This window comes from Pan paniscus, chromosome 18 (genome assembly GCF_029289425.2).
Source record: "Pan paniscus chromosome 18, NHGRI_mPanPan1-v2.0_pri, whole genome shotgun sequence".
Taxonomy (NCBI): Eukaryota; Metazoa; Chordata; class Mammalia; order Primates; family Hominidae; genus Pan; species Pan paniscus.
Window position 1 is genome coordinate 77770569 of NC_073267.2, and position 11485 is coordinate 77782053.

Consider the following 11485-nt stretch of genomic DNA (forward strand, 5'->3'; position numbering starts at 1 on the left):
AAGGCTGTATATTCCATTTTATGGATAGAGACAACTTACCGTTTATCCATTCATCACTTGGTAGACATTTGGATTGTTTCCACTTTTTGGCTATTATTAATAATGCTGCTGTGAACATTTGAAAGTTTTTCATGTGGACATATGTTTTCACTTTTCTTGTAAATATGCCTAGGAGTGGAATTAGCATAGACTCTTTAGTTGATAAGGCAAGGAATGAAATGATGTGAGAACTAAAGGTTCTTATTTGGGGGATTTGGGATGTTCCCTTCTATGTTAGTTCCGTAAGATGGAAATTCTTTGCTCTGGACTTCACAGAGCACTGTACCTCCCTGAGATGCTTAGGACATCAGAGAAATTAACAGAAAAGCTACAGCCTCCAATCAGAAAAGATCACAAACAACAGAAATGCCCCCACATAATAAAGAGTGCTTGTATTAGGATACAGTAGCAAAATCACCCCCACATCACAGTGGTTTATTCTGACCAAAGCATTTATTTTCATTCCATTTACATAGGAGGTGGCATTGTAGAAAATAAAAACTTTCTCAAAGAGATACGAATTAAAGAAAAGTTAGAGTAAGGTGAATACTTATTTAAACATACCTTTAGAGTGAGGGTAAGCCCCCTTCCCAACCCAAAATGAATTGAATGAGAGAGAGAGAAAAAGAGATCCGGAGCAGTTTGTGGAGTGATGTTTCTTTCCATTTCTAATGCCACTCAGCTCAGGAGCAGGCTTCAGACACTGCCTTTATCTTTACAGAAAGCCATGGGAAGGGAAATGTCTGAGGTAGAGCTCAGCGTTGGGCATCATATGGCTAATCACTCAGAGGTCACTAATCACTCTCCCTTTTCTTGTTTTTCAGTGAACGAGATAATTGGGAGAGACATGTCCCAGATTTCTGTTTCCCAAGGAGCAGGGGTGAGCAGGCAGGCTCCCCTCCCAAGTCCTGAGTCCCTGGATTTAGGAAGATCTGATGGGCTCTAACAGTGCTTACTGCAGCCTTGTGTCCACCACCAACTTCTCAGCATGTTTCTCTCCGTGGACCTTGGGTTTCCAACTCTGCAGCCTTCAGGTCTGGGGCCAGGAGTGGGACCCACCATTTGTGGGGAAAGTAGCATTCCTCCACCTCAGGCCTTGGGTAAATTTGGCAAAAGAACAGGAGCAGCATAGGCTGTTTGAGTTTTGGGGAAATGAGCTTTGCTTTTTATATTTAACTAGGATACTTTTATATGATGGGTGCTTTGAGTGTGAATGCAGCAGGCTCTCTTGTTTCCGAGGTGCTGCTTTTGCAGGTGACCTGGTTACTTAGCTAGGATTGGTGATTTGTACTGCTTTATGGTCATTTGAAGGGCCCTTTAGTTTTTATGATAATTTTTAAAATAGGAACTTTTGATAAGACCTTCTAGAAGCAAAAAAAAAAGAAAAAAGAAAAAGAAAAAAAAAAGAAAAGAAAAAAAGAAAAAGAAAAAAAATCCCAAGCCCACACCTATGCCTCAGAAAGTCAGCATGTGTCCTGAAGACGTTCATAGATTTATAGGAAATAAAGCCAAATGTAGCTCATACCTCTTTATAAAACTAAACTGTTGTTAGATAAAATGAGAAGAGACCATTCCATCATTGAAGTGTTGGAATATAAAAAGACATTCCAGAGCATAGCCTTTTGGTAACTTTCTAGGTAATCTTGCAATCTCTCCATACTGGCTCCATATTGAAATTGCTTTTTCCCTCAGGACCCTGGGTAAGATGGCTACATTTAAGGTGACTCTGAATGGTGGGGTTCTAGCTTGGTCACTTTCATTTCTTGCCATCATAAAAACTAGTAGGCTGTGGAGTGCGCTTCCTGTTTGTGTCATCTGGTCCTAGAACCTTTTCCAAACAGAAGCATCTGCCTTTGGCTGTTCTGTGACCTTTGGAGCCAGTCTCAGTGGTTTAGGCAGCTTTGCAGTTCTAACTCTTCTCTAGAGGCCAGGCTGTGTGCAGAGCTAAAGCACAAATGAGCAGTACATCAGCATGGGCAGAGAAAATACAGGACTCCAGATGGGAAGGTTTTAAGAGTCACACTGGCATGGAAGGCTTATCTGCCATTCTGTTTATAGCCTGAAATGATTCTGGCCTACCCTGTCCTGTCTGTATGATCTAAAAACCAGCCTTTTCCCCAGAAGGCTCTGAGCACATCCAGAAGTGATAACCTGACCTTCCACACCAAAGACACCCTGGTGCTGCTGCTGGTGAGACTGGTGTCCAAGGCAGGGCCCAGCAGAAACTGCAGCCTGCTGTCTACCAAAGGAGGTACCCGAGTTGGGTACTTTAAAAAAAAAAAAACCTGCCCTTACCCCTCTCCCTAATGGGATTTTTTTTTACCTGTTCCTGGGCCCATTACAGAGCCTCTGAAGTTTGCAGTATGCTTTCAAATGAAATAATATACTTCCATTGATTCAGGAAGCAGATTTTTTGAGTGCCTATATGTGAGACAGTGTGCTGGTTGAAGGCCTGATGCTGTTATTCCAGGAGACTGCAGGCCCTTGATGCCAGGACTCTCTCTACTGAGGCCAGTTCAGGTCTGGGAAAGGGAGCTGGCCTATTGCCCACCACCTGTTGTCAGTAGGTTAGGAGCTGTTGACTCAGGATGAGGAAGTATGGTCTTTAAAAAAAACAAAATATATTTTAGATTTCTCCCCTAAAGTTAGAGAAAAAGGTCTATTCTTCAGCAGATCACTGTGGCCCCTCTTGGAGCTGGGTGTTTTCAAATTTTCTTGAAAAGTGAGTTGTGTCACAGAATGTGGATAGTGAGATTTGCTTCTGGGCCTGTGGTTGGAAGCCCACAGCTTCCTTTGGAGGGGCAAGAAGTTGGCCTCTCGGTTGACATTCCAGAGAAATGGCCAGACTTGCCTCTACCCTTTTGCCCCTGGTGTAGCTGCCTCACATGAGGTTATTGCAAGAGTTCCCCTTGCAATACCCTTTGTGCCCTCAAGAATTAAAAGCCTCTATGATCCAGAGTTGCTATGCACCAAATTTTGATGCCTTCTAAATACCTTGATGCCTGTAGCACTAGAAATGCTTTCCTATTGAAAATAAACATTAAATTTTAAAATAGAGCTTTGTATACTATGTAAGCAGTTTTATATCAGCTTTGTAAAAGCTTTGGTGTTAAGAGTCAATATTTTTTGGCTTTGTAGATAAAGACTTAAATTTTTGTGCAACATAGTGGTGTTAAAGCACACATCCATTGGACTATGCAAATCAATTTCTACTAGCAGCACTGAGCAACTGGGCACGTGCTAGTACGCACCCCCTCCTACTCTAACTGTGCTAGCTCTTGGGTTGAGGAATGGAATGGGTAGCCTTCTGCTTACTGGAGATGCACAGAGAAACATGGCTGAAAACAGCTTTAAAAAGAACATGTCTTTGGGTTCATGTGTGGTGCTGCTGCCCGGGTGTAAACTATCCCCACCCAGGGCCAGCCATTATCACCAGACCTCTTCTGGGCCTGGCTGTGAAGCCCTGTTTTTGGTATTCAGAATGGATCTTTAAGGCTCAGATGGGCTCAAATTGAAACCTTGTATTTTATAAAATGGATGTTTAGTAAAGGAACTGGTTCTCAGTTATGTTTACAGCACTTGGAATTGTGTGTTCTTGTACATTTTGTATTTTAAAACCTTTTATGGGAGTGCAGTGCTCCTTACACAAATACAAAGGGAAGAAGAGCCAGCAGTTGAGGCTCCTCAGTTTTAGTGCTGAAATAATAAACAGTGACAGGTCAACAGTATCCTTAATCTGTCTGAGTGTTCCTCCGCCTGGGGTTGGTGTGGAGCCCCTCACTTCGGGGCAAAGTTAAGGGTCCTGTGTCTTTTAAAAAGTCCATTTGGTCAATAACTTTTCATTTAAGGAAGAGAAGATCGAGTTCCAAATTGCTTCCGAGGCTTCAGTTCTGTACCATTTAATGCGTGCAAAGGACATTCCATGGTGTCTGCTGGGTTCAGGGCAACTGGCTTTCCCAAGGCATACAAGAAAAGTTGGCAGAAAGTCCTCCCCTTTAAAATTCAAGCCTGAAGGTTTTGTGTGGGGGCCTACTGCCCCCTAATGTCTTCTGGTGATACTGCAGCACAGTCCATCAAAATAGTTTGTGGTTTTGCCATCTGTTACTCCTTATGCCCACCTGGAGAGGGGCTAGCATCTTTAGGTGGGACCACCCCTGGCACAACATGGTCTCTGAGGTCCAGATACTCTGAGAGTAGGGGCTGGCTCTCTCTGCCTCCCTATCCCCTACAAGAGGGACAGGGAGAGGTAGAACATTGGGATCTTTACTCAGAGGCTCAGATGGACCCTTGATTCTCCCAGGAGTCATACATTGAAGGTACCAGAGCTTTCATTTTATAAAAGAAAGCAAGCCTGCCGTGGACCTGTCAGCCCCACGATATCTGTCGGCATGGGCCACAGCCAGGACAGACTTAAGGGCTCTTCAGGTGCCAGTCAAGATGCCTGGCTCAGGCCATCAGGAGCTGGTTAGCCCCATTCCACCCCCAGCCCTGCATGCAGGGTCCAGCCATTGTCTTTGGGGGAAACAGGCAGAATAAGTGGAGGATGGAGCTGGGGCTTGGGCTCCTCTAGGTACCTTCTGAGAGCTTTGACAAGCCAGAAAGAAGCTACCAGGTTGAGGGTGCTGGTCTTCTGGACTCAGGAGAGACATGTTCGCCGAGGATATCAGCTGGCTCTTACCTCCTGGCTTTCTCTCCTACAAACACACCCATTCCTTGGGGGCTTGTAACACAGTGCGAGGTGGGTCACCAACAGGCATCAGACTGGTGTAGTCATCAGCGGGTAGCTACAGAAGGGACACAGATTTAGGGCAGAGAGCTCAGCCAGACCTGCCAGGCCCTCCGGCCACACAATCTCACCTGGTAGGCCTGGAAGACGCTGAGCAGATCCTTCATACCAGCCGTGTACGGGACACCCTGCATGCGGACCAAGGCTCCTGACTGGGACAACACTGAGGTGGGAGCAGAGGCCAGGGCAGCAGTGGGTGTAGTGAGGTAGCCCACAGTGGTGGGGGAGACTGGGGGGCTAGGGTGGGAGAGACAAGGTTTAGTCATGCATGCCACCTGTGGCCTAGACCGAGACCTGTTTCCCTCCTCCCTTGTTTCTGCCTTGTGCTTAATTCAGTTCCTCCCTGAAGCCCCAGCCTCTACAGAGTCATTTTCGATCTGTTTTGTAGATGGCGTTAGCCAGCTGCCACCTTACTCCCTTGTCATCTCAAGGGAGGAGTTATCTGGTCCAGAAAGGGGATCGTGACCTTTCCCCAGATTGGGACAGGGAGTGGGACTGTGATATTCTCTTAGCTGCAGGGTACCTTGGGTAGTAGGCTGTGTAGTTCAGGTAGAGTTGAGTGGCTGGCCCTGGATAGTAGGCAACAGGGGTGGGGGCAGCAGGCACCCTGGCAGCTGGGAGCAGTGCTGAAGAGGGGTATAGAGCTGCCGTCTCCGTGGGAATGAGCGTTGGGGTGGCTTGGAAGGTGGTGTAGGTAGGTGGTGAGAGGCCTAGAGACAGAAGTAGAAAGTGCATGTGCACGGAGCCCAGCACTGCCCTGGGTGGGGTAGCCAGAAAGGAGTCCCCGCTATAGAAGGTAGGGGCTTACAACAGCCTGGCTACCACAGGCCTCCTCCTCCCCTAGCCCCTAGGGCACTCACAGGGCAGCTTGCAGGGTGGAGGGGACATGCCACTGCGGCCCAAGGTGCCCCCCATCAGCACACGGCTCATCTCCTCTGTGGAACAGGGGACCACCTCCACGTAGCGCTCCTTCATCACCTTCTTATGGCAACGCTGAGCAGCAGCTAGGGCTCGCTCTGCTGATGTCATCTGAATGAAGGCATCGCCTGATGGCCGGCCCTGTGCACACCATCTTGTGAGCAGTTTGTCATGTGTAAGAGTGCCTTACCCCTAACACACACCCCTTCCTATTTATGTGTTCCCCCTACCAAGCAGTGGCTTCACCTGCTGGTTGAGCACCATGTGTACACCGTGGGGCCGAATGTCAGCTGCTGCCTCCCCCAGAAAGCTCAGGATGTCTTCAATGGTGGCCGTGTAGGGCAGGCCTCGGAGGCGTACACAGTCCCTCCCAGTCCCAGGTGCCAGTGGGAAGGGGATGGGCAGCAGTGGGGCAGTCAGTGTAGGAAGGAGTGGGCCGGATGCATAGCGGTTCAAGACCTAGTAAGGAAGGCAGCAACAGGCTGGTCATGCCAAGTAGGGCAGGGACACAGAGGGCCGCCCTGGAGTAACAGTACATCTGGGGGTGGGGAGCCCTGGGCACTCACCTGCTGCACTTCTGCTGCAGTGCTCCGGAAGAGTTCAATGTATCGCTTACCCAGCATGCCCTTGTGCCTGCGCAGTGCAGCCTGTGCCAGCTCCTCACAAGCAAAGAGGGCGAAGGCATCACCAGTAGGCCGGCCATCAGGATGGCGCACAAAGAGCAGCCCCTCGGCACCCCCAGTCACTGGGCACTCTGGCCCCAGGAAGCCAAGCACGTCCGTTGGCCCAGCCGAGAAGGGCAGTCCCCGCAGCCGCAGGATCACTTGGTCTTCCCGTGACAAGAAACGAGCCACCTCTAGTGATGTGCCTGTGTATGAGAGTCGCCTGCTGACTTCACTCATGCTCCTCCAGACACTCACCCATGCAGGGGAGCAGGCAGGCAAGGGGTGGTGGGGAAGTGAGATGGATCAAGAACCAGGGGAGCCAGGCCCTGTTTGCAGTATACTCACCCCCTGCAATCTTTACAAACTCCTCCCCTGTTGCTTTATACACCTGTGGGTACAGAGAGCAGCAGCCCATGGGTCTCAGGCCTGACTCAGATTGGCCCTGCTCCGCTCCCAGCCCAAAGCCCCACCTCAATATAGCGGACGCCCATGTGGTGCTTGTGTCTCTGCAGCGCTAGGTCCCGCTGCTCGCTGTCCACAAAGCGGATGAGGGCCTCGCCATTTCTGCGGCCCTGGGCGTTGAGGCAGAGTGCTACACCACCCCTGTGGAGCCAGTGCTGTTAGTGCCTCCTGGGTAGGCCTGTCCAATTGGGCCCACCCACCCTGCCACACCCACCTGGCCACGTTGAGCCCTTTGAAGAAGCGAGCCACGTCCTGGTCTGATGACTGCCACGGCAACCCACGAGCCCGTACCACAGTCTCACTGTCCACCACATCAGCCTTGCTGCTGTAGGGGCAGGGCACAGTGCTGTCAGAGCTATTCAGCTGTTGTCACCCCCAGCCCCTGCTCCCACACTCACCAAGGCCCCGTCTCGTATTTCTGCTTTATCACCTCGGGCTTCGAAAACAATTGACCTGAGAAAAGATGGCCTGGGGGTCAGCAGGGTCTGGTGGAGAGGGGTGTCCCCACCAAGTTCTGCAAAAAGTGGACAATTGAGAGAGATGAAGAAATGACAGGCCGAGCTCACGCCTATAATCCCAGCACTTTGGGAGGCCAAGGTGGGTGGATCATTTGAGGTCAGGAGTTCCAGACCAGCCTGGCCAACATGGTGAAACCCCATCTCTACTAAAAATACAAAAATTAGCCGGGCATGGTGGCAGGCGCCTATAATCCCAGCTACTCTGGAGGCTTAGGCAGGAGAATCGCTTGAACCCGGAAAGTGGAGGTTGCAGTGAGCTGAGATTGTGCCACTGCACTCTAGCCTAGGCTACAGAGGGAGACTGTCTCAAAAAAAAAAAAAAAAAAAAGAAAGAAATGACAAAGAGGATTCCCCCGTGGTCTCTTAGAGAAGGTCACAGTGGGGAGGAGCAATAGACAGGCATTTTTCATCCCTGAGAACAGGTGACAGGCAGTGAGGGAAACCTTACTGCTGGGCTCTTTGAGTAGATGGAGGATAACAGCTACCATTGTCTTGACTTCCCAGACCCCAAAGTCATCCTCTGTGGCATCTGTCTCCAGTCCTAAATCTATGGGCAGAGAAGTGACAGTGAAGACATCTTAGCATAAGCACTAATCCTGTTTACTCCTGGGCCCAACTCCCCTCCATAGACACATGCTGGAGACCAGCATACACATTTGTTTTGGCCCAGTTCATGTGTGCACATACAGATTCCCAGTCCAGACATAGACAGACACATACCCACATTCCAAACTCATCCTAGCACAGACACGAAGACACAGTACACTCAGGGACTTAGCAGATAACGCAGTCTTGTATGTGTCCATATTACCCACCCACAGCATGCACATACTCAGACACATGTACCCACAGTGGCTTCTCCACCCTAACCCTGCTGGGTCACAGATACCCTGTGCCATGGTGGCCACAGTGAGGTCCCTGGCAGGGCAGGTGCTTGGATGCTGCATATGGAATTCTCTTCGGAGGTCATAGAAGGAGAAGAACATGTCGGGGAGCACCAGGTTCTGGGGGCACATAGGATTGGGGATGAGCGCCCTGCCCACCCTCAGGACAACAGGGGTTCTGGGAACCTTACTGACCACCCCACCCCACCCGGTTTTCCTTCAGGAGCATACCTTCCTGGAGGCCTCGGGGTGCAGGACCTGTCGCAATAGCTGCTGCCCATCAGTGCAGAGCATGTAGGGGCCCCCGCCCAGCAAAGCCACATCCCCGTTCACCAGCTGTGAGAACTGGGGATAGGGAATGGGGAGAGAGAAACACACAGATTCACAGCTGGGCAGGCAGGAAGTGAGGGTAGGAGGAGGAAGGAGGCAGGCTGCAAAGCTGGTTCAGCCCGATGTTCAGCCCTATCCTGCCTGGGAATAAGAGGCCACGCCTGTTGAGCCTAGCCCTATGTCCCTTCCCCCTCACCCCCCAACCCTGTTCCAGTCCACTGTCACCTCCTCCAGGCCAAATGAGGGCAATCACATATAACCGAAGCCCTCAACACACACACTCCAGGAGTTTGGAGTGGGGCCAGAGCAAACACCTGGAGTGGGACAAGCAGGTGGGAAGGGGCGGGGCAAAGCAGGTTAAACCTGTCTTTGACCGGGCACCACCCTCAGACAGGTGGGGGAGGCCCAGGCCTGCCTGAGGCCCAGAAGGCTCATGGTCAATGGCAGCCCCGCCTCCAGGTCTGACCAACCGAGGGGCAGAGAAACTCCAAGGACAGAGCTCCACACTTGGACATCAGGGGCAGCATGAGCTTTGACCCACATCCTATTGACCGGCTGGCACTGAGCTGTTTGCTCATAGAGGGGGTGGCACTCCTGAGGCTGCCCAGCCCTCCCCCAGCCTCCATCCTTGCTGGAGAAATATAAACACTAATCAGTGACCCACGAACCCTCCCTGCCAATTCTGTGACACTTTACAACTTGGGGCTGACAGAGCAAGGCAACCCAGCTCTCCTCCAGCAAACTCCCCAAGTGAAGGGCCGGGAGCCCTTCTGGAACAGACAAGGAATCATCATCGTGGTGCCTCCTCATCAGGAACCACAAGAGTTGTTGGAAGATGAAAGAATGTGAGCGTATAAAAAGGACTTACACTAATTACACTCAAGAGTCACACATAGAATGAGCGCCGTAGTGAAGATAAGGAAAAGAAAACAGCAATGGAAACCACCTCCCACTTCAGCTAGGGCAGGAGGCACCCCAGGCCTTTGCACTCAGCAGGCAGATAGTCCCCCAGGCGAGGCCGGGACAGCGCCCACGCCTGGCCAGCCGGCCGGGACAGGCCTAGACGAGCAGTTTACACCTGGCGGCGTCTACCTCTAGGGCCGACACCGCCCTACGCCTCCGCTCCAGCAGCTCCGAAGCAGGCCGAAGACGCGGGCGGCAAGGACAGGTGACCTATATGGGCCCCTCGACCCCTTTCGCTTCCGGCTGCGGCTCAGGGAGACCTGACCCAGCAGGTCTCCCAAAGGCGTCTCGGCCTCGCTCCCCGGGCGGGAACTGGGGATGGATCCCAAAGCCTGCGTCCCGATCCCTTCGGTAGGAGTAGGTTCCTGCAATGGTTGAAAAGTAAGGCGCCCAGGGGAATGGCTGGCACGCGCGGATGAAAGGGACACGCACACGTGAGAGTCGCTCAAAGTTTCAAACAAGACCCCAGTCCTGCCGCCTGGGCCGGTTGGTTGCGGCACGCCAGGCCTAGCCTCCGGCCGCCACTCCCGCCCAGAAATGTCCTCACGTCCAGGCCATGCCGCCACCCACCCCGGCGCTCACCTGCTGCAGCACCTTGTCCAGCGGCTCTGCCCGCGCCAGGCTGTCGGCGCTCAGGCCGCTCGCCTCGCGGCACTGCGTACTCAGTGCGGCCGCCTCGGCACGAACCAGCGATTTGTGCAGCGTCCCCACCTGTGAGCGGCGGGGGAAACCGATCAGCCGCGCCCCTCGACCCCGGAAGCTCCCTGGGGACCTCACCGCCTCCTTTCCACCCTACCTGGCGGCTCCGCGGCTCAACCACTTGCCAAACTAGGAGGATTAAGTCGGTCTCGTCCGAGCCCAGGTCCCGTCCCAGCGCACCCGCCGTAGCCCCGAAGAGGACGACCAGTGATCCGGGCCAGGGGCAGGGGTCCGCGGCGGGGTCGGCCGCGGGGTCAGGGCCCGGGGGAGGGGGCGGCGGCGGCGGCGGAGTCATGGCCGCAGAGGAAGGGGGCTCTCGGCCAGACACACGCGGACCGACGAGGCGCACGCACGCACCGACCGACCGCAGACGCGGATCAGCTTGGGCGGGACACCGTGTATCGGGGGCGGCACCTGCGGCCCGGCTGGCTCAGTGGGCGCTGCCGAGACCCGCCCGTGGCGCCCCGCGGGGCGGGGCGGCTACCGGCCCACGCCCTCTCCAGGCGAGTTACCTGCCGGCCCCGCCGGCCACGTGACCGGGGCGGCTCCGGGAACCTTGGGGGAGGGCCGCCAGAACCCAACCCAGGACGCAAGAGCTCACGCTCCCGGCCTGGGCGCACGCTTAGGATCCGGATTCCTACTTCCAGGGCTGGTCCTGCCTGATTTTGGGGGCTATCCCATTCTTCCGCTCTCCCCCCACTCTTCCCCAGGGGCCGTCAGGCCTCTGCAAAGCAGCGTGCAAGACAGAGGCCTTCTCCAGTATGGAAGTCACCAGGAGGCAGTCTAGGGGCTGTGGGGGTCAACACGGCAGGTCTGGGGTTGATGGAAGTCAAAGGGTCAAGGGGGCGGTGAGAGTTGCCGGGTATCACCCTGTAGGGGGATCACCAGAAGTCACCTGGGAAAGGGGAGGGCGGCGGGAACATCAGCGTTGTTAGAGCTGTGGGGTGGTCACCAGGGATCACAGGGAAGGGCTTGTCCACGCAGATGCTAGGGCCGAGCGCTAGCCTGGCACTGAGAAGTGCCAGAGCGCGGTCGTTGTGGGTTGGGAGTGGGCAGGCCTCAATGCTGGGGAAAGGAACCCCCCAAATCCCAGAGAGCTGCACCCTAGACGAGGCTGAGAGGGGTAGAACGGGCCTGGAGCCTCACTCCTACCCCACGTGTGGGGGCCTGCCTGCTTTCGTCCCTTTCTGGACGGTGGAGAAGCTGCCTGGAGATTGCGAG

The 11485-nt window shown here is 53.5% G+C and overlaps 2 protein-coding genes across 9 annotated transcripts in view; one reads left to right on the top strand and one right to left on the bottom strand.

Annotated features, from left to right (window-relative positions):
• The window catches only part of NFATC3 (nuclear factor of activated T cells 3), a 147846-nt gene extending 144079 nt beyond the window's left edge, over positions 1 to 3767 (top strand). For all 4 annotated transcript variants that reach the window (XM_034940507.3, XM_034940512.3, XM_034940508.3 and 1 more), the window contains one exon: positions 864 to 3767. In XM_034940507.3, coding sequence (XP_034796398.1) covers positions 864 to 985 — 122 coding nt within the window. In that variant the 3' untranslated portion in view covers positions 986 to 3767. The remainder of the gene's footprint in view (positions 1 to 863) is intronic.
• On the bottom strand, positions 474 to 11118 carry ESRP2 (epithelial splicing regulatory protein 2). Of its 5 annotated transcripts, XM_055100390.2 has the most exons (16): positions 10777 to 10814; positions 10362 to 10393; positions 10148 to 10276; positions 8504 to 8617; positions 8278 to 8392; positions 7837 to 7935; positions 7269 to 7323; positions 7085 to 7195; positions 6879 to 7011; positions 6754 to 6796; positions 6310 to 6611; positions 5990 to 6202; positions 5686 to 5884; positions 5349 to 5535; positions 4897 to 5062; positions 474 to 4823 (listed from the first exon to the last, which is right to left on the bottom strand). In XM_055100390.2, exons 4-16 carry the CDS (start codon positions 8564 to 8566, stop codon positions 4734 to 4736), a joined length of 1776 nt encoding a protein of 591 aa, XP_054956365.1. In that variant the 5' UTR covers positions 8567 to 8617; positions 10148 to 10276; positions 10362 to 10393; positions 10777 to 10814; the 3' UTR covers positions 474 to 4733. The 5 variants fall into 5 exon arrangements, with proteins under 5 accessions (XP_054956365.1, XP_034796404.1, XP_014197287.2 ...); XM_034940513.3 differs by having other exon boundaries at positions 7085 to 7192; positions 10362 to 11113; XM_014341801.4 differs by having other exon boundaries at positions 10362 to 11110.
• Positions 11119 to 11485: the final 367 nt, after the last annotated feature.